The sequence below is a fragment of the Chlorocebus sabaeus genome, chromosome 13, assembly GCF_047675955.1.
Source record: "Chlorocebus sabaeus isolate Y175 chromosome 13, mChlSab1.0.hap1, whole genome shotgun sequence".
In the NCBI taxonomy this organism is placed as follows: Eukaryota; Metazoa; Chordata; class Mammalia; order Primates; family Cercopithecidae; genus Chlorocebus; species Chlorocebus sabaeus.
Genome location: NC_132916.1, coordinates 77,347,583 through 77,370,148, shown reverse-complemented (window position 1 = coordinate 77,370,148; position 22,566 = coordinate 77,347,583). Strand labels below are relative to the sequence as shown.

Genomic DNA, 22,566 nt, shown 5'->3' with positions numbered 1-22,566 from the left:
CTCCTGGGTTCAAGTGATTCTCCTGCCTCAGCCTCCCGAGTAGCTGGAATTACAGGAGCCTGCCACTATGTCCAGCTAATTTTTGTATTTTTGGTAGAGATGGGGTTTCACTATGTAGGCCAGGGTGGTCTCGAACTCCTGACTTCAGGTGATCCACTGCCTTGGCCTCCCCAAATGCTGGGATTACAGGCATGAGCCACTGCACCCGGCCTTTGTTCTTGTTATTTAAATAGTCCTCATGAGAACCCAGTGATGGGGTGGCTGTCCAGCTCATTTTACAGATAAGGAAACTGAGGTACAGAATAATTAAATAACTCACCCAGGTCACATGTCCAGTAAGGGCTGAAGCCACAATTTGAACTCAAACAATCTAAAATAGTTCCTTTGCTCTTAACTACTTTACTATTCTACCTTTCAGTTTTCTAAGAGACATTCAATTAACTTTGTTTCTAAATGTTTTAACTCACAGATTAAGGTTGTTACTCTTCTTTTTCAAAACTTTTTTTTAAAGACTGGGCATTTCCAAACAAGGAATGCTACAAAGTTGCTAATGGTTTATTTTACAAAGGAGGTCTTTAAATTCCTACCAAAACAAAGACAAACTCGTATAGCAAAGATACATATTCTTGAACTAGAATATTCCTTTCCTCTACAAATAATTTAATGTTGAAACACTATATTTTTAAAGCGCACGCGTGCAGTGTTGAAACACTATATTTTTAAAGTGCACGCGCGCGCGCACACACACACACACACACACACAGAGCACATAAACATGTTTTAGGTCTCGGTTAAAAAAAATTGTTGGCTGATAGCAAGACCAATACAAAATTATTATTCAAGTCAACAAAGTCAAGGGTGTTTAGGATAAATTTTAAAGGAAACTAGGTCTTACTGGATTAAGGGAAGTTCAATTAAAAAAAAAAAAAAAAAAAAAGGCGGGGAGTGGGTAACTAGGGCTCGGGGATATTCCAAGATTTCTTATTCTGCTCCTCAATGGCTCTTTACTTAAAAATCGTGTTATTCTCATAATGCATTTCTTTTCTTTCTTATTACCTCATGCTAGGAGAAAGAATGAAGCCACAACCAGGCAGAGTGAAGGGTGGACACATGGAAACTTCCTCACTCACTACTTGCTGCAAAACGAAACTAGTAAATAGTGAATTGAAACATCAAAATCAACCACGAATAGAACTTGTATCAGACACACCCAAGGAGAACTGCAACGTATCTCTGTGAATACAGAGAGCCTTAATCTGAAGAGCAAACATAAATACAAATATATTTCCGTTTTCACCTATCATCTTGAAAAGCAAACATAAATACAAATACATTTCCATTTTCACCAATCATGTTGAAAGCCATAGAGGAGCCTTTCAGAAAAGAAAAAACGACTATTATGGAAAGGGAAAACTACCCCTTTCTCAAGCGTTTGTCTTCTGAGTCTCAGAGCTACCATAATGCCTGGATATCCAGTCTCCAGGATGGAGGACGTCTGTATTACATGACTTGACATGGCAGGAAAGAGACAAGATAGGTTATCTCTATGAGGCGTCTCTCCTCATAAAGAATTAATGCTGCCCAGTGAAACACTTCAGAGAGCAAAAGAAGGGATGTTCGAGATCTGGCTAGGAGCAAAGCTAATGAGGAACAGACCTACCATTTTCAGGTCTTGTTACAAACGTGAATTAATAAATAGATGAGCATATCATTTGAAAAATGACAATTTATGTAGTCACGAAAATACATTTTATCTCAAAACTAGTCTGAAGGTTTAGTTAATTCTTGTAGTTTAGTCTGTACTCACAGGTATTAAAGGGTATCACTGACTGTGAGAGTCAGTCTTTGTCCATTTAGATTCACTCGTTTGAGACCAATTTCATTTTTACTAATGACAAGAATGTGTGTCAACCACGGGTAGGCACATCATCTATTACAGTGGGATTAGGACCGTCAAATCTTAAACAGGAAGCAATCAGGTAGCATCACAGCACGCTTAAAAAGGATACATTAGATAAATGATAGTTTTCCTCTTACATCCTTTGTAAAATTGAGCTATCAATTTGCAAACAAATCAATTTGCATTGACTACATATTTCCCACTATTTCACTGTACTCTACAATTAGCTTTTAAAAGAAAGATTTAAAGATCTTACAGTGGTGTGTATATTGTTATACATAATAATTCCCCCTTTTAAGGAACCATATTCTATCAGTATAGAGAGACAGGTATATAAATATTTACACATATATACATGGATAGGTACTTTTTTTCTTTTTTATTTAATAAGAATTACAGATGAGGTCTCACTATGTTATGCAGACTGGTCTAACTCCTGGCCTCAGGTGATCCTCCAGCCTTGGCCTCCCAGAGTGGTGGGATTACAGGCATGAGGCGTTGTGCCTGCCACTTTTTCCTTTAGAAAGAAAGAAAATCAGCTGGGCTTGGTGACTCATGCCTGTAATCCCAACACTTTGGGAGGCCGAGGCAGGCCATCCTGGCTAACATGGTGAAACCGGAGCTTGCAGTGAGTCAAGATCGTGCCATCGTACTCCAGCCTGGGCGAGAGCAAGACTCCATCGAGAGAGAGAAGAAAGAAAAGAAAGAAAAGAAAGAAAAGAAAGAAAGGAAGGAAGGAAGGAAGGAAGGAAGGAAGGAAGGAAGGAAGGGAGGGGGGGAGGGAGGGAGGGAGGGAGGGAGGGAGGGAAAGGAAAGGAAAGGAAAGAAAAGGAAAAGAAAGGAAGAAAGGAAGAAAGAAAGGAAGGAAGGAAGGAAGGAAGGAAGGAAGGAAGAAAGAAAGAAAGAAAGAAAGAAAGAAAGAAAGAAAGAAAGAAAGAAAGAAAGAAAGAAAGAAAGAATCACAAGACATACGACATCTCTAAAATGTCTTGTATTAACTCAGCCCACTCTAAGCATAAAAGAATTATCAAAAGAAAGTTACCATCGAGCAGTCTTGATTACTTTAGACACTGCACAAAGTGTTGGGCCTCAGGAAGCCAGAGAACAGGTAATGACATGACGCACAAACATCTGGTTAGAGCTCTCACCATCCCTGCCTGGATCACTGAAGTAGTCTCCTTCCTTCCAACCTCATTGCCACCCCATTGCCTACAAAAGTTACTTTTCCGGCAGGGCGGGCGTGGTGGTTCACGCCTGTAATCCCAGCCCTTTGGGAGGCAGGCAGATCACCTTAGGTCAAGAGTTCAAGTTCAGCCTGGACAACATGGTGAAAACCCATCTCTAGTAAAAATACAAAAATTAGCTGGGTGTGGTGGCGGACGCCTGTAATCCCAGCCACTTGGGAGGCTGAGGCAGGAGAACCGCTTGAACCTGGAAGGCGGAGGGTGCAGTGAGCCGAGATCGCACCACTGTAACTCCAGCCTGGGCAACAGAGTTTGACTCACTCAAAAAAAAAAAAAAAAAAAAAAAAAGAAAGAAAGAAAGAAAGAAAGAAAGAGAAAAAAGAAAAAGAAAATGAATGAAAAAAGTTACTTTTCCAAAACACAGAAGTAATTAGGTCCCATGCCCGATAGTCTCTTTCACCGGCAACCACAAACCTTATCCAGCCACATCAACACCCATATCGGGGAGATCTGTGCCCTTCCACCTTTGTCCCTCTTTGCTCTGCGGGGAAGGGCTCTCCTCGCACCTTCCTTTTTATCCCTCTCACTAGAAAAGAACTCTCTGGGAACTCCTACTTATCCCTCAGGGCCCAAATCCAAAGGTATGTCTGGTAGTGGCCCGCCCAGACGCTCCTGGACTGTGATCCTGAGCAAAGGGATCCCACCGCCTTCGGGGCACTCTGCCCACCATCCTGTGAAGTTGGGTATGTACTCAGCGACTGACCGTGGGGCTGAGGTTTTTGCAGCAAAACTAACCCTTTGTAGAAGTCAAGGACAAGTATTGCTAATAGCTCAATAACTTAAACAAACAAACAAAAATTAGCAGCCATTAAATGTCTGAATGAGATGTGTGAAAGAATGAACTATATACAATTGCAAATGGAAGTCGGTTTCAGGGAAATGCATGATTCAACTCTTAGCTTCCCTATCTGCCATCTGCATGACTTAGGACACAGACGTTTACATCTGAACTGTAAAACGAGGACAAGAATACTCACTGGCCACACCTCCTATGAGGATCAAGTAAGGAAATGCATGCGAAGGGCCCAGCACAGCCCTGGGACTCTACACAGGAGCACAGCCTCCCACTCAGTCCCCACAGAGCTGCATGCAAAGGACCTCAGTAAGAAGCCAGGTGGCAGAGGGAAGGGTTGTATGGCTGAGCAAAAGAAAGACAAGGTAGACAACAGCAAATAAAGGCAGAGAGGCAGGAGTAGGGAATTATGGAAGAAGGTCGCTTAAGCTCAAGGCGTCTCCTTTAGCAGGAAAAGATTCGGCAACCCCAACCAAAATTATCAAAGCCGGCCAGGCGCAGTGGCTCATGCCTATAATCCCAGCACTTTGGGAGACCCAGGTGGGTGGCCAGGGATTCAAGACCAGCCTAAGCCTTGTCTCTACCAAAAATACAAAAATTAGCCGGGCGTGATGGCAGACGCCCGTAATCCCAGTTACTTGGGAGGCTGAGGCAGGAGAATTGCTTGAACGTGGGAGGTAGAGGTTGCAGTGACCGGAGATTGCACCACTGCACTCCAGCCTGAGAGACAGAGTGAGACTCCTTCCCAAAAATAAATAAATGAATACATAAAATTATGAAAGCCACTGACTTAGTCTTTGGCAAAGAAGTGAACATCCATACACCTGAGTTCTGCCTCCTCTCGGTTACCTTGAGCAAGTCTTTTACAGCCAGAAGCCCTCCAAACCCTCCTCTCTAAATGAGAGTTGAGGGTGCATTTCCAAGGGTGCTTCAGTCCCTTCCACTATATACAATAACCCTGCAACTTCTGCACGTAGAAAGGCCACAAGGCTTTCTTCAGTGCGCTAAAAGGAACATCATACAATTAAGATGAAGTCAGAATATTTGAAATGGGCTTGACTCTCAAATTCCAAGACGTAAAATTAATTAAGTCATTAGCTGATAGGCACAACTCAGGACACCTCCCAAGAGAACCAGTAAATGAACTGCTTTCAAAGGAGTGAGCATTTTAAAACCCCCTCAGGATCTCACTAACATCTCCCCTTCCCCCACACTTGGCCTAAAACAACAAAGGAAAGGAGGGAGACATTTTGTTTGTTTGTTTTACGGGTTTTCTTGTTAATTTTTTAGGAATGGAGTAAATAGTAAGATAGGATGAATATAACAGTTCTGTGGACTGATGCATGCCTTTCTGCAGCTTGCACAGGAATTAAAGTAGAGGAAGGTTTGGAGTATCTCTATACAATGGATGTTTTCTAAGCATGCTGGGAAATGGGTGTAAATTGTAGAAACAAAGCAAAAACAGAGGAAATTTCAGGTTTGGGCGAGGTGCATCTTGCAGGATCCTGCAAACAATAGGCACTTACTAACCCCCTTCCCAGTTAACAAGCAGATTTAAAGGCTGGGCTTCGCCTTAGAAGTCCCCAAATCCTGTAGGCAGAAGCTGAAGAACCATGACAATTTACCAAATGGATAAATCAGTCCTGAAAAAAGGATCTAGCACACCTAACTGTATCTAACAACCTTAGCAATTCCTGCTCTTAAAAACAACTTCCCTCCCCTACCTAACAAAAGGAATGCTGTGTCTGCCAACTATGGAGTAAAGAAAAAAGGGTAAAATTCCACAGGATTCTAACTCAGTTTTGCGCTTCTCAATAGAAGTCTATATATACGTCATAGGGAAAGGTGACATGCTTTGAAAACCCTGGCCTACCACATGTTGTAGTGCTAGTGAAAAGAATGGTACATTTCACAAGAACACCAAGGTTTCATAGCTCAGGGCTTACAAACATGTTGCAATTTACCATTAGTTTCCAGTGGAAGCACGGGGATTTTAATTTGCATGATGAAACTGCCCAAAATGTAGTTTCAGCCAGAGCAGAATTTATTCACATCTTTGTAAATACACCCCATTATATTACAGCAGGCACATGTGTCTTGACAAAACAATGTTTTGATGTGATTCCTGCATTTAAGAAATACATACTTTTTTTTTTCCTTTTTCATTCAACAAAGCCATGTTCTCAGCACCCAGTTAAGTCAGGAGCACTGGAGATAGAAAAGTGCGTAAGACACTGACCCTGCCCTCCAGGCACTCACAATCTAGTAATCTTTTTTTTTTTTTTTTTTTTGCAAGCTTGTTTCCTCTTAATTCAATATCCATTTATATATTCACTTATTAGAATTTATTTATTCTAGCACTGCTCAAACATTTTCCTGCTGTAAACTATACTATTATTTCTTTTCTAAACGAGCACTTTGTTAACAATTATCTGAAAGCAACTATCTGGTACTTAACTGTGCATGGACTGAATTAATCTAAATGCAAAATGTGTCCGAATGAACTCAAACAACCATCCTGTATTTACCGAGATCCATGACTCTGGGGCAATACTTTCACTGGGTTATAATCAACAAAATTCCCTGGGGGACAACTGCTCAATAGTGCTTATTCACCTAAAAATGTTTTTACCTACTAAGCTGTGAGTTGTGTCATTTCAAATTTCCACACACAGTATTGATAGGCTGTGTGGTTTGATTTCCACAATCAGAAGAATCTGAAAAAGTAAAATAGAACTGTGTCCGAAATCTGTTAAGGATAATGTTCAGATGTGTAATTTCCCGACTACCTCTACTCTCCTCTCCAAATTCAGTATGGAAAAAAATCTTGTAAGTCACATTTTACTTAAAACACACAGGATTTCTAAACATACTGAATTACATTTCTACTGAGTTCATCTGAGATAGTTAACTATGGAGCGTCATGATATCAGGATCCCTACTGGTGGGGCCAGCGACTGGGGACAAGTCTAACATTGTCACTAACAAGGTATGTGCCATTGGCCAAGTCACTTCACCTGTCTAGATTGATAGATGATTGCAAAATCTCATATTTTAAATAAAAAAGGAAGGAAATGATGTCTCTTGTTTCAGCGAGAATAAAGTCAACTGTCAATTTTGTGTCTTGATGTATTTCCCCGACGACGCAGTTTGTATAAACACTTGGATGACAGCTTTCCCTCCCTTTTAGCCTAGTGTCTCCCTACAAGGCATCTACAAAGGAGCAGTAAGCCATGTCTTCCTCTGAATTTTACTAAGGAACAATCTCCATGCCCATTTACCCCAGATAAACAAGGGGAAAACAAGAGCAGACACAACCTGTCTGGGACAGGCTTCACGTTCTTCCCAGCCTGATACTGAATGATTAGCTGAGGTACATATTTTCTTTGCTCCTGCATCTGCCCTTTCAATGCAGGTTTGAGCTTCTGAAGCCCCACCCCATCTTTTAACTCAGCCAAAGAACACTTGACTACAACTGACCCAACAGTGCTGGAATCTGCCAGGGAAGGGAAAGCAAATCTGCAGAAAATGCCACCGGCCAACCCTCTTCCCCAAAAGAACCCTCAGCCAAACTTTCATTTCAGCAGGCCCCTGACCCTCCCTGCCCCCAGCTCAATGCCCTAGAGTAAGGGATACAATGGGATATTATCAAACCAATTTCCTCAGTGACTGAAAACTTAGAGCTGGGTCTAGGCAAGAAATAACAAGATAAGTTAAAAACAGTCTATAGGCCGGGCACGGTGGCTCATGCCTGTAATCCCAGCACTTTGGGAGGCCGAGGTAAGCGGATCACGAGGTCAGGAGTTCGAGACCAGCCTGGCTAACATGGTGAACTCCCGTCTCTAATAAAAATTCAAAAATTAGCCAGGCATGGCATTGCGCGCCTGTAATCCAGCTACTCAGGAGGCTGAGGCAGGAGAATTGCTTGAACCCAGGAGGCGGAGGTTGCAGTGAGCTGAGATTGTGCCACTGCACCCCAGCCTGGGCAACACAGCAAGACTCCATCTCAAATTAAAAAAAAGAAAGAAATAAAGAAAAAAACAGTTTATCACAACTTTAAAATGTCCATTGGGTTTTCTGGAACTTCAGTAAAGGATCATATTCACCTGTATAGTTCAGAAAATGCAAAAACAAAACCTTTTAAATCTAAAATATATATTAGATGTAGGTATATTATATATATGCTATATATAGTATGTAAATGTACACTGTATGTATATTTATATACATTTTTCAATACTGGAGAGTGACAAGAGCAGATAGAAATCTTTAACCAACCCTCGCTGGTTCTCTGTACAGTAAGAATCATAAATACCAACGGTCACCTGAAAATGGAGTAATTGGGCTTTTAGCATGTCTAGAAGGAAGAGACAGGAGACTGTTTGAAGGAAACAAACAAACAAAACCTGAAAGAGAGCTACATTTACTGAGGCTCTACTATATGCTAGACAGTCTGTTGAGTACTTGATGCACACATCAACCCAGCTAAATCTCAGAAACCCCAAGAAGCAAGTCTTCTTGTCTTCAATTTTCAGGTAATGAAATTGAGGATCAGAGAGCTTGAATAACTTGACCAAGATCATGTAAACAGTCAGTTGGAGAGCTGGCATTTGGCCTACTATAACTGAAGCCCAAGGGTTTAATCACTGTGCTAAAAACTGTACACGGTTTATCATTCCCAAAGAAGAACTTCTTTCACTCCATCTCCTCCCATTCAAAAAATATAAGATCTCAAAGCAAATCTAGAGCCTTTTCCGATAGTCTTTTATGTATGGATTAAGATATCTGACTGTAATAACCCTCACCCACCCGATTCCAGTCTACCTGCCTAACTAGAGCTCCACCAAAGCAAATCTATTACTTCCCCAAGGTATTCAACTCTGAGCAGGTTAAAATTTCATCCTCCATACAGAAGTACTGCTTCCCAGAAACTATGCCAAATCCAGGGGCGGTTTTAGTCACTGGACATTTCAAAATACATGACAGCACAGATTTAGCAAAATAAGTCCTATTGTTTTAGCCCCAAACATATAAAACAAATATCCTGTAACTCCACAAACTGAAAAACTGCAAAAAAAAGTAGGTGAACATTTTGGTAGTTCTGAGTAAGGAAATGTTTGTTTTCCCTCTTGTGGTCACACAACAAATGGTGAAGAGATAAACATCAGTAACATCAGCCTTTTCCCTAATCCAGCATCAACCAAATATTTATTTACATCTACTCTTTGAAGGCTTCTTCTTTCTCGCCTTTTCCACACCAACATCTCAGCAGGTGTCCCAGATTAAATTGTTGAATATCATACCCGATTGTTGAAAAAATACCTTTTGACGGGACCTGAGGCTGGTTATTTTTTAATTAGGGTTTGAAACCCTATACCGTGTGTATTTAGCACCCTAAGAACTACAGCCAGAGAAGGACGCCTCTGCGGAGTGGGTTGCCCAGTGGGTGGGCGAGAAGGAAGCCCCGTCTTCAGCGGGGCTGCTGCGAACTGCGCTTCCTGCGCCGCCCCCTCCCCAGGTAACTCACCAGGATGCCCATCACATCGGTCCAGAGTCGGGAGAACGCCTCGGACGTGCCAGCGCCAGGCTCGGGTTCTGGTTCTGGCTCCGGCGCGGGCTCGGCCTCCGGCTCGGGCCCCGGGCCAGCCGCTCCCGCGTCCTCCATGGCAGTGTCCCGCGCGCGGGCCGTGCGTCCCGGTCCCCGCGGCGCCCTCGCCCAGCACCCGCGCGCAGCCGGCCCGGATGCCGGGTCCCCGCCCGCGGCGTCACCGAGCCGCGCCCCCGCGCTGCATGCCCCGGCGGCCCGGCCACCCCGCGGGGGCCCCTCGCAGGCGCCCGCACCTCGGCTCTAGGTGGCCACGGGCTGCGCGACTGACAACTCCAGAAACTTTCCAACCCCGCTCGGCGCAGCAACAGGGTAGCAGGAGGAAAAGTCCGCACCACTGAGTTGTACGGCGGGGAATTCGCTCTGCCCAGAAGCAATTAAACCCACTGCAAAGGCGTTTCTTCCTGTTACGGGAACCAACTAACTAAGGCACGCGACTCGTTCGTTCTAGCAAGTCTTGGCAGGACCCTGCAGGGGTGGCCGCGGCGCCTCGGTATCTTGGAGGGAGCTCCCCGGGACCCCTCTCTTCAAAATGAGCTCTTCCAGCTCCACATGACTCTCCCCTCGAGGCTAAAGAAAGCGTTTAGCAACAAAAGGTGCTCTGATGTCAGGCTCTTTGCATGGAAATGAGCCTCGGACAGGAGAACAAATCGCCTGTTGAAAGAGCAGCCGCGCCGCGGTCTCCGGCCCGCACAAGTTTCCAATCACGCTATTCACGGAAACGCTTTTGGTCACGGAAACCCGAGAAAGTTAATCTTTAAGCGACTGCCGCCCAAAGGCTTCACAAGTAGTCCGTGTCGCCACAATGCACACCTCGCCCCTCATGAAGTCAAGCGACCCAAGGAATTACAACCCTGCCTCTGCCAGCCAAGAATTCTCTGCAAAACGAGTGTGAAAGCTTGGGCACGAGCCATTGTTTGGATCATTTTTTATGAGTGGGTGCATTTTGGCTCCTGAATGCCCACAATGCCATGCATTGCTAGGGCTTTCGGCTAATTAGGGGAAATGGGCTTTGGGTTTTAATTATTCCTTTACATGAGGGACACAGGGAAGGGCTATTTTCGAAACTAAATTCAAATGACTGTGCAGCCACTCAGCCTACACACACTTGGGGCCCTGTGTGTGTTTTTCCAGGGAGAAGCTCCAGGACGGATTTATTTTATAAGGGAAATAGCCCTGGAGAGGTGCTTTTCCCTTTTGTGATTCTGCCTTTCAAAACCACTCAGAGTTTTCCTGGAAGGTGACAATGCACGTCACATTCGATTTGGTGATTGAGCACTTTTGAAACAGTTAAGAAACCACATGGAGTTTGCTCCTCTGTTAGGACCTTGTGGTTTAAAAGAAAAAAAAAAAAAAAAAAAAGTGAGATGCCCCAGCAAGAGAGTCCTTGCTTGTTTTGAGGCCTCTCCTGTTTCTTGTTGATTGTGAGGGTTTTTTGTTTTGTTTTGTTTTGTTTTCCTTCTGAGTCCACTAAAAGAAAGGGGGTAAGAGCATGTCCTTGAATTCCGCTTGCTCAAGCATTAAGTGCTGCGAGCACCAATCAATGCAATGGGTGAATAGTCCTTACAGGAATGTTCAAAATGTAAAAACATTTTCAAAAGTAACTAAATATAAACACAAGCCCTGATAATTTTTGTGTGTTTTTGGCTGGTGTGGGGGCTCACGCCTGTAATCCCAGCACTTTGGGAGGCTGAAGTGGGCAAATCACTTGAGGCCAGGATCTGAGACCAGCCTGGTCAACACAGCAAAACCCCGTCTCTACTAAAAATACAAAAAACAAAAACAAACAAACAAACAAAATAGCAAGAGTGTTGGAGCATGCCTGTAATCCCAGCTACTCAGGAGGCTGAGGTACGAGAATTGCTTGAACCCAGGAGGCAAAGGTTGCAGTGAGATCCTGCCACTGCACTCCAGCCTGGGTGGCAGAGAAAGACTCTCTGTCTCTAAAAAAAAAATAAATAAATAAATAAAGAAAAAAATGTGTGTTTCTTTTTTAGAGACAAGGTCCTGCTCTGTCACCCAGGCTACAATGCAGTGGTGCAATCATAGTTCACTGAGTAGCAGGGACCATAGGCACACTGCTCCACCAGACTAATTTTTTTTTTTATTTTTTGTAGAGACAGAATCTCTTGCTGTTGCCCAAGCTGGTCTCAAACTCCTGGGCTCAAGGGATCCTCCCTCCTTGGCCTCCCCAAGTGCTGGGATTATAGGCATGAGCCACTGCACAGAGTCCCTGATGATGATATTTGTGAAAGGAAACCAAAAGAATTATTACATTTCTCCTTAATACCATTGAGGCATTGTGTTGAAGTAGAAAGAGCACTGAACTATATGAGTCAATACAGCCAAAGTCTTGTGCTCTCCTAGGCTGATGCCGGAGTTAGGCCAGATGGGTTTTCAAGGCTCTCTCATGCTCTGTGATACTTTGAATAAAAATAAATTTAGTTAAAGCTGATGAGTTTTTTTTTTAATTGTAATTTCTATAAAGAAATAAATATAAGTAAATGATAGGAAAAGATAAATAGCCTTTACAGTTGACTGTATTGGTATATTTCAATTTATTCACCATGTGATACTTTTTTTTTTTTTTTTTTTTTTTTTTGAGACAGAGTCTTGCTGTGTCACCCTGTCGCCCAGGCTGGAGTGCAGTGGCATGATCTCGGCTCACTACAACCTCCGCCTCTCGGGTTCAAGAAATTCTCCTGCCTTAAATTTAAGAAGATGCAGAGGACTGTGCTGCTTCCAAGGGGCAGCCTGTTCTCTGCATAAACACTTTCCAGCAAATGACCCAGCAAGGAGCCAGGCAAGCCGGGCAGTGGGGGCTGGGGATTAGGATGAAGCCTGACTCTCCAGCACCAATCCAGAATCATTCTTCTTGACTCATAGATGACCTGGGGCAAAGCATTTGACCTGGTGTTAGTTTCCCCATCCAAGATGAGGCAAGGCCACACTAATTGCCACCTGCTTCTTCACAGGTTATAGTATGTTTCAGGGTCATCTAAAGACATGTACAGTTTAGTGACAACACATACCCGCATCAGTGTAATTAAACTGGCCGGGCATGGTGACTCACACCTGTAATCTCAGTACCTTGGGAGACAGAGGCAGGCACATCACTGAGGCCAGGAGTTCAAGACCAGCCTGGCCAACATGACAAAACCTCGTCTCTACTAAAAATACAAAACTTAGCCAGGCATGGTGGCACACACCTGTAGTCCCAGCTACTTGGGAGGCTGAGGCAGGAGAATCACTTGAACCTGGGAAGTGGAGGTTGCAGTGAGCCGAGATCATGCCACTGCACTCACCCTGGACAACAGAGCGAGATTCCATCTCAAAAAATATATCTATATAGATATCTATATAGGTATCTATATTTATAATTATATATCTATAGATAGATGATAGATAGATAGATAGATAGATAGATAGATAGATAGATAGATAGATATAATTAAAGCTTAGCCAGCATTTTGGCACTTATAGAAATCAACCTATTTTAGATATTTACCCTGTTTTTCCTGGTGCTTCTTAATGGATAGGGAAATGAGATAATGTTTTTGGAGAAATGTTGATGCCTATACATAGAATGTGAAATTTGAGGCTGTGTGTGGTTGCTCATTCCTGTAATCCCAGCACTTTGGGAGGCCAAGGCAGAAGGATCATCTGAGGTCAGCAGTTTGAGACCATCCTGGCCAACATGGTGATACCTTGTCTCTACTAAAAATACAAAAATTAGCTGGGCGTGGCAGCAGGTGGTCTGTAGTCCCAGCTACTTTTTACTTACCAATTTCCATGTGTTAACTCAACATGATCTGATTACCACTCCCAAGACTGACTCTTTTCTCTTTTAGTTAATGTCACTTGTCAGTCCTTTCTGCTAAAAGTTCCTTCAGGAGCTTTTTATCTCTGTTTTTTTTGAGACAGAGTCTGACTCTATTGCCCAGGCTGGAGTGCAATGGCCCGATCTTGGCTCACTGCAATCTCCACCTCCCAGGTTCAAGTAATTCTCCTGCCTCAACCTCCCGAGTACCTGGGACTACAGGTGCCTGCCACCATGCCTGGATAATTTTTGGATTTTTAGTAGAAATGGGATTTCACCATGTTGGCCAGGCTGGCCTCAAACTCCTGACCTTAGGTGATCCACCCGCCTCAGCCTCCCAAAGTGCTGGGATTACAGACGTGAGCCAAGGCTCCTGCCCCTTCAGGGGCTTTTTAACAAAGTTGTCATTTCCTTATAAAGAAATCGCCATCATCATCATCATCACCATCATCATCATCATCATCATCACCACAACTTCAGAGTCATATAGAGTATCATTTACCAAGAACATTTTATATTAGAATTCTACCCCATGGAAATGGAAAAGGGCCTTGAAAAAGATCTAGGTCAAATCCTTCATTTTACAGATGAGAAAGTAGGCTCCAGAGAACTTGAATGATGACTCCAAGTGAACACAGCTATGTGGGGCAGAATTAAAGTAAGAACAAACTGATTTATATTAACATCTTTTTTTTTTTTTTCTTTTGAGATGGAGTCTCACTCTGTTGCCCAGGCTGTAGTACAGTGGCATGATCTTGGCTCACTGCAACCTCTGCCTCCCGAGTTCAAGTGATTCTCGTGCCTCAGTCTCCCCAGTAGCTAGGATTACAAACGCATGCCACCACGCCAGGCTAATTTTTGTATTTTTAGTAGAGATGGGATTTCACCATGTTGGCCAGGCTGGTCTTGAACTCCTGACCTCAAGTGATCCGCCCACCTCAGCCTCCCAAAGTGGTGGGATTACAGGTGTGAGCCACTGCACCAGACCCAAACTGATTATTTTAAAAGTCCTTTCATCTGTATCATACTCCATTTGATTCCCACAAAGTTCTTCAAGGAAGGGAAGTGTAGATACTCCATTGAAGATGGGTATACCGAAATCCTACTCCCCTTTTTCTCTTACCGTCAGGAATCTCATCCAGCTCATTGAAATCATCCTGCTGTGGGTGAGTGAATTCCAAGGAAAGTGATGTAGAAGATTTTTCTAGACTTCTAGTAGAGACCCAAAAGTTGATTTCAGAATCAATTCTGTGGCTCATAATAAACATTTATTGTCACAAATGAGTGAAAACTATCACCACAATGCATTCACTGAGAATATTGATAATGTAGCAATCTCTGTTACTTATTGAAAATTAGTCTCCATGATATTGTTGCACAGATAAATGTACAGCACATATATACATATACACACACATATACAGATAAATGTTTACACTGGCTTGCTTTGTAAAAACTTGTTCTTAGGGCCAGGCACAGTGGCTCACGCCTGTAATTCTGGCACTTTGGGAGGCCCAGGCAAAGGGATCACCTGAGGTCAGGAGTTCAAGACCAGTCTGGCCAACATGGTGAAACCTCGTCTCTATAACAAATACAAAAATTAGGGGCCAGGCACGGTGGCTCACGCCTGTAATCCCAGACTTTTGGAGGTCGAGGTGGGCAGATCATGAGGTCAGGAGATCAAGACCATCCTGGGTAACACGGTGAAACCCCGTCTCTACTAAAAATACAAAAAAATTAGCCGGGCTTGGTGGCAGGTGCCTGTAGTCCCAGCTACTCAGGAGGCTGAGGCAGGAGAATGCCGTGAACCCGGGAGGCGGAGCTTGCAGTGAGCCGAGATCATGCCACTGCACTCCAGCCTGGGTGATAGAGACAGACTCTATCTCAAAAAAAAAAAAAAAAAAAAAAAAAAAAAATAGCTGGATGTAGTGGTGGGCACCTGTGGTCCTGGCTACTCGGGAGGCTGAGGCAGGAGGATCACTTGAGCCTGAGAGGCGGAGGTTGCAGTGAACCAAGATTGCACCATTGCACTGCAGCCTGGCAACAGAGCAAGACTCTGTCCAAAACAAAACAAAACAAAATAAAACAAAACAAAAACTTGTTCTTACTGTAGGCCAGAATTACAAAAGTTAAGAAGCATTAGTCTACAAGTTCTGGGGTATTTAGAGTATAGGTTCAGCCTATTTAGGTCGTTATGTCAATTTAAGAAACCTAACTAGTTTACTGCTGGGCATGGTTAAAGTAAGGTAAAATAGAGATGAGGTCTGAGTAATCCTGAGAAGACAAAACCACTTAGACTTTATAAGTGAACTCAACCTTTCTTGATTTGCACACATAAGGAAAACTTAACTTGAGCTAACTCTTAGAAATGCCTGTATTAAAGAAAAACAGGACTTAAGCTCAACCAATCAGAAGTAGCCAACAAACTTTTATAGCTATGAACTTTCACAGGAGATCGATCAAATAAGGCAACTGTATAATTGTATCCAATCAAATGTTTTCTTTGCTTTACTTCTGTGTCTGTCCTATAAAAGCCTTCCCATAGATTCTCTTGGTGGAGTTCCTGAACCACTTCTGGTTTAAAGCTGTCAAGTCCATGAAATGTTGTTTGCTCAAATAAACTCTTTTAAAATGTTTATCGTGCCTGCATTTACCTCTTTAACAGCAGTAAAGATATAATTTCAGGGCCGGGCACAGTGGCTCATGCCTGTAATCCCAGAACTTTAGGAGGCCGAGGTGGGCAGATCACCTGAGGTTAGGAGTTCAAGACCAGCCTGGCCAACATGGTAAAACCCTGTTTCTACTAAAAATACAAAAACATTTAATTGGCGTGGTGGTGGGCACCTGTAATCCCAGCTACTCGGGAGGCTGAGGTAGGAGAATCTCTTAAACAGGGGATCTCGCAGTGAGCCCAGATCTTGCAACTGCACTCTAGCCTGGGTGACAACAGTGAGACTCCATCTCAAAAAAAAAAAAAAAAAAGATACAGTTTCATGATAGAAAGCACAACTGTAATGAGGTCAAGACAAAGCTAGGTTTCCATTTTTATTCAAGTTTCTATAAGACATTGGGTGAGTTATTTATCTTATCTGTGAAATGGGAAAATTCCACCTATTTGATATAGTTGTTGTGAGGTTATCTGTGATGACACAGGCACCTTGATGAATTATAATTCATCATTATAAGCTTTCTCTTTTTACCCTCTTTTTGCTTTTCCTTCCCCCACCACTCATCCAGTGAGGCTACATCTATACATTGGAAATTTCCTTGTGTATACCTAGGTCTCTGTGATCATACAAAAGAGTCAGCTCCAGCTCTGGAATGCCATTGCTGAGGAATGGAGCTGGGAGTTTACCTCGGCTGGGGCGGGGTGATTAGGACACTTCAGTTTTCATAGTAAAGGTAGTAATAGCAGCAATAACCATTGTTGTCATCATTTATGGAATATCTACTCTCTGCCAGGCATTGAGCTGAGGTTTAGATGTATTTCAGTGAAACTTTAACATTCCTCAAATGGAATTTATGATTTCCCACCGTGATCCAACTCTCCCTCCCTGCTCCTTTCTTGCTTCAGTCTTCGGATATATCCATTCATTTATTCAAACTACCAACTTCATCCTTCCCTTCCCTCACCATCACTGTGATCTAAACCACAGGTAAGCCCTGCTGATTTGAATTCTTTTTTTTTTTTTTTGAGACAGAATCTCACTCTGTTGCCCAGTCAGGAGTGCAATGGTGCAATCTCGGCTCACTGCAACCTCCGCCTCCCGGGTTCAAGCAATTCTCCCTGCCTCAGCCTCTTGAGTAGCTGGAATTACAGGCGACCACTATCATGCCTGGCTAATTTTTTTTTTTTTTTTTTTTTTTTTTTTCTGAGATGGAGTCTTGCTTCTTGCTCTGTTGCCCAGGCTGGAGAGCAGTGGTGCAATCTCAGCTCACTGTACCCTCTGCTTCCCCAGTTCAAATGATTCTCCTGCCGCAGCCTCCCGAGTAGCTAGGATTACAGGCACATGCCACCACACCTGGCTAATTTTTATATTTTTAGTACAGACAGAGTTTCACCATGTTTGCCAGGCTGGTCTCAAACTCCTGACCTCAGGAGATCCACCTGCCTCGGCCTCCCAAAGTGCAGGGATTACAAACGTGAGCCACCATGCCTGGCCTCAAATTATTTTTTTTTTCCTTTTTTTTGAGATGGAGTCTCACTCTGTCACCCAGGCTGGAGTGCAGTGGCGTGATCTCAGCTCACTGCAACCTCCGCCTCCCAGGTTCAAGTGATTCTCCCTACCTCAGCCTCCTGAGTAGCTGGAATTACAGGTGCCCGCTACCATGCCTGGTTATCTTTTTTTTTTCCTGAGATGGAGTCTCACTCTGTTGCCCAGGCTGGAGTGCAGTGGCGTGATCTTGGCTCACTGCAACCTCTGCTTCCCGGGTTCAAGTGATTTTCCTGCCTCAGCCTCCTGAGTAGCTAGGATTACAGGTGCGTGCCACCACACCTGGCTAATTTCTGTATTTTTAGTAGAGATGGGGTTTCACCATGTTGGCCAGGCTGGTCTCGAACTCCTGATCTCAGGTGATCTGCCCTCCTCGGCCTCCCAAAGTGCTGGAATTACAGGTATGAGCCACTGTGCCCAGCCTCGAATTCTTAAACTAGGCCAAAGTCATCCACTTCCCTTCACCTCCATTACCACCACTGGAGACCACACTGCTATCATCTCTTAAGATATTTTATCACCAGGCGCAGTGGCTCATGCCTTAATCCCAGAACTTTGGGAGGCCGAGGTGGGCAGATCACGAGGTCAGGAGATCAAGACCATCCTGGCTAACATGGTAAAACCCCGTCTCTACTAAAAATACAAAAAATTAGCCAGTTGTGGTGGGAGGCACCTGTAGTCCAGCTACTCGAGAGGTTGAGGCAGGAGAATCAATTGAACCCAAGAGGCAGAGCTTGCAGTGAGCCGAGATCGCGCCACTGCACTCCAGCCTGGGCGACAGAGTGAGACTCCATCTCAAAAAAAAAAAAAAAAGATATTTTATCTAGCTTGGTGCAGTGGCTCATGCCTGTAATCCCAGCACTTTGAGAGGCCAAGGCGGGTGGATCACCTGAGGTCTGGAGTTTGAGACCAGCCTCACTAACATGGAGAAACCCTATCTCTACTAAAATACAAAATTAGCCAGGTGTGGTGGCGCATGCCTGTAATCCCAGCTACTCAGGAGGCTGAGGCCGGAGAATTGCTTAAACCCAGGAGACAGAGGTTGCAGGGAGCCGAGATCGCACCATTGCACTCCAGCCTGGACGACAGAGTGACACTCCGTCTCAACAACAACAACAACAACAACAACAAAGATATTTTATCTAGAGCAGTGCTTCTCAAAGTACACACCTACAACTCAATCATTAGCATCACCAAGGAATTTGTTACAAAAGCAAATTTCCAGGCTCCACCTCAAGACTTCTACTGAGTCACTCTGGGAGTCGAACCACCAATTTGTTTTTTGATTTTTTGTTTGTTTGAGACCCCTCTGTCACCCAGTCTGGAGTGCAGTGGCTTGAACACCTGGGCTCAAGGGATCCTCCCACCTTAGCCTCCCAAGTAACTGGAACTACAGGCATGCACCCCCATACCTGGCTAATTTTATTATTATTATTATTATTTTGTAGACACAGAGTCTCCCTATGTTGCCCAGGCTGGTCTCGAACTCCTTGGGCTAAAGCAAGCAATCTGTTTTTTTAACAAGTTCCCCAGAGGATAGTGATTAGTGCTCAAATTTGAAAGCCCCTGCAGACTATAGGTATGTCAGAGTAAGGAAGAGGAGCTGAGGAAAGGTAAAATTTTAAAATAGAATACAGTGTATTAAAAATCTATACCAGCAGATTGTTTTTATTTTTATTTATTCATGTATTTTTTGGACGGAGTCTCGCTCTGTCGCCTAGCCTGGAGTGCAGTGGCACGATCTCAGCTCACTGCAACCTTCACCTCCTGGGTTCAAGGGATTCTCCTGCCTCAGTGTCTTAAGTAGTTGGGATTACAGATGCATGTTACCAAGCCCAGCTAATTTTTCGCATTTTTAGTAGAGACGGGTTTTTACCATGTTGGCCTGGCTGGTCTCGAACTCCTGACCTCGGTGATCTGCCTGTCTCAGCCTCCCAAAGTGCTGGAATTACATGCATGAGCCACCACACCAGGCCTGTAGATTATTTTTAAAAACTCACTGGCAAAATAACTAACTTATCATGAGACAAGTTAATGAAGAAATCAGATATTTGGAGATATTTGGTTTTATCTTTTTTTTTTTTTTTAAGCTCTGTTGGATTTGAGATACTTGGTTTTAAAGGGCAGACAATTAAATATTGAAATTAAAATGCATTTTCCCTAAGAATAGCATATGTTTTAGGAACACATTTTCATTTAAATACTTGTTATTTGTTTCAGATGACAACAACACATTTTCTGCTTATAGCAGAGATTAAATCTGAAAGATTATAAATATTCCAATTTATTTTTCACCATACTCACTGTTGCTGAAATTGAGCAATGAAAGTAGATAAGCTCATTTAATTTTTGCCTACAGTCAGCAATCCTTTCTGGCACTCCTATGTGGGGCATTCCACAATGCCTTGGGGGAACTGACTTCAAGGAAAGACTGGTATGTTAAAACATTTTCCCTGTCACAAATTCACACCATTTTTTTTTTCCACAAATGCCTTACAGGTGAGCCAAGCCCATGCTAAAGCATTACCCGTTAAAAAGCCCTTCATCAAGGAGTGTTTGGTGAAAGAAGTGGGAGAAGAGCTAAGAGCAAACTAAAAAGAAATTAAAACAGAATGCAAACAGAACAGGCCAGGGAGAGAAAGGAAATAAACCAAGTGAGGCTGTGGGGATGTAAATCCTTTTCTCTGGGCTGGGTAGGGCAGGGGGGCGCACACCTGTAATCCCAGCACTTTGGGAGGCTGAGGCAGGAGGATCACTTGAGCCTGGGAGTTCTAGACCAGCCTGAGCAACAAAGTGAGACCCCATCTCTACACAAAATTAACCAGGCACTATAGTATGTCCCTGTAGTCCTAGCTACTGGGGAGGCTGAGGTGGGAGGAGCACCTGAGCCTGAGAGGTCAAGGCTGCAATGAGCCCTGATTGTACCACTGCAATTCAAGTTTTGCCACAAAGCGAGCAAAATTTTCTCTGAAATTTTTTATTCTACTCTGATAGGCAATAGCCAGTTAGGTTTTCATCTGTGTTGATGCTATGTGAAGACCAAGTTCTGGCCAGGCGCGGTGGCTGACACCTGTAATCCTAGCAATTTGGGAGGCTGAGGTGGGCGGACCATGAGGTCAGGAGTTAGAGACCAGCCTGGCCAACATGGTGAAACCCTGTCTCTACTAAAAATTAGTGGGGCATGGTGGCAGGAACCTGTAATCTCAGCTACTTGGGAGACTGAGGCAGGAGATCTCTTGAACCCGGGAGGCGGAGGTTGCAGTGAGCCGAGACCACGCCATTGCACTCCAGCCTGGGTGACAGAGCGAGACTCCAGTCTCAAACAAACAAATAAACAAACCAAAAAACAAGTTCTGCCTGGGAATTATTCCATCAATAATACCACAACAGGTATTTTATTATACACAGCGGGGTCAGACTAGGTGATTTCTAAAGCCACTTGTAATTCTGACCTATGAAGATTCGGAAAAATTTGGTAACACATTATAGACAAGCAGCAAATTTCTGGCGAGATGTGTACAGATGCCCATGAGGATCAAAAAAGTGGGCTCTGTGAATTGCATCCCATACTGTTTAAGGCAGGAACCAAGAGACTTCAACTCACCATCAAGTTACTTCTGAATTAAGATGAGAACCGCCTCTCCTACAGAGAACGGTAAGATTATATGAAAGCCATCTGACAGAAGAAAAAAAGGAAACACGGAGGGAAATGATCTTTAGAATCACACTTCCTGCTATTTCTCTTTTTTGCTTAGGAGATACAAAAAATAAAAAAGGGGCCGGGCGCGGTAGCTCGAGTCTGTAATCCCAGCACTTTAGGAGGCCAACGCTGGCGGATGACCCGAGGTCAGGAGTTCAAGACCAGCCTGGCCAACATGGCGAAACACCGTCCCTACTAAAAATTAAAAAATTAGCCGGTCGTGGTGGCGGGCGCCTGTAATCCCAGCTACTTGGGAGGCTGAGGCAGAAGAATCGCTTGAACCGGAGGTTGCAGTGAGCAGAGATCGTGCCATTGCACTCCAACCTGGGCGACAAGAGGGAAACTCCGTCTCAGAAAAAATAAAAAAGTCTTTCCTGTTAGGCGAGAGCTGCGCTACGCGAGGGTGTCGGATGCCGTTTCTCGTTTTCATCATATAGACAACAGCCCTGCTGCAAAGATCGTCAACGTACCTAAAACCCGAAGAACCTTCTGTAAGAAGTGTGGCAAGCATCAGCCTCACAAAGTGACACAGTATAAGAAGGGCAAGGATTCTTTGTATGCCCAGGGAAAGAGGCGCTATGATCGGAAGCAGAGTGGCTATGGTGGGCAGACAAAGCCCATTTCTATGGTGGGCAGACAAAGCCCATTTTGCGGAAGAAGGCTAAGACCACAAAGAAGATTGTGCTAAGGCTGGAATGTGTTGAGCCTAACTGCAGATCCAAGAGGATGCGGCCGTTAAAAGATGCAAGCATTTTGAACTGGGAGGAGATAAGAAGAGAAAGGGCCAAGTGATCCAGTTCTAAACTTTGGGATATTTTTCTTCTGATTTTGAAGAGAAAATGTTGAAGCCCTAGAAAAACTACCTGAGGGAAAATAGTGATATTCTTATGCAAAATAAATAAATAAATAAACAAACAAATAAATAAAATAAAAAAGTAAAAATGAAAGGGAATGTGTTAATAAGAGACCAGAGATTGTTAACTGTTTCCTAGTTATGCAAGAAAAGACTTAAAAGTGCAGCTGGGAAGTATCCACCAAACAAACTGATTTATCAATCTTGTCTTCTAATAAATTTTACCCTATGGGAATGTCCACTTGGCTGTCTCTCGTGCTCTTAAACATGGTTATGGAAAATATTTTTTTTCAACACATTTTAAAGCTCCAGTTAAAACTCTTGCTCTGCTTCTTTGAGATGCCATCATGTTACGTGCATAGAACAAAAGATTCTCACTCACATAATTCATCCCAGGAAACAGAAGATCATTACAGTCTTATCCAGAGTTGATGTAT

General features: G+C 43.6%; 1 protein-coding gene and 1 pseudogene across 2 annotated transcripts in view; one reads left to right on the top strand and one right to left on the bottom strand.

Annotated features, from left to right (window-relative positions):
- The window catches only part of SASH1 (SAM and SH3 domain containing 1), a 281,301-nt gene that overhangs the window by 198,874 nt on the left and 59,861 nt on the right, over nt 1-22,566 (bottom strand). Inside the window, exon 1 of one of the 2 annotated variants that reach the window (XM_008006712.3) lies at nt 9,465-10,020. The exons of the other annotated variant lie outside the window; for it this stretch is intronic. Within the exon in view, the coding sequence (XP_008004903.3) occupies nt 9,465-9,602 (138 nt within the window). The 5' untranslated portion in view covers nt 9,603-10,020. Of the gene's footprint in view, nt 1-9,464; nt 10,021-22,566 lie in introns of those variants that run through there. 2 annotated transcript variants of the gene reach the window in all.
- On the top strand, nt 9,680-22,177 carry LOC103240212 (uncharacterized; annotated as a pseudogene).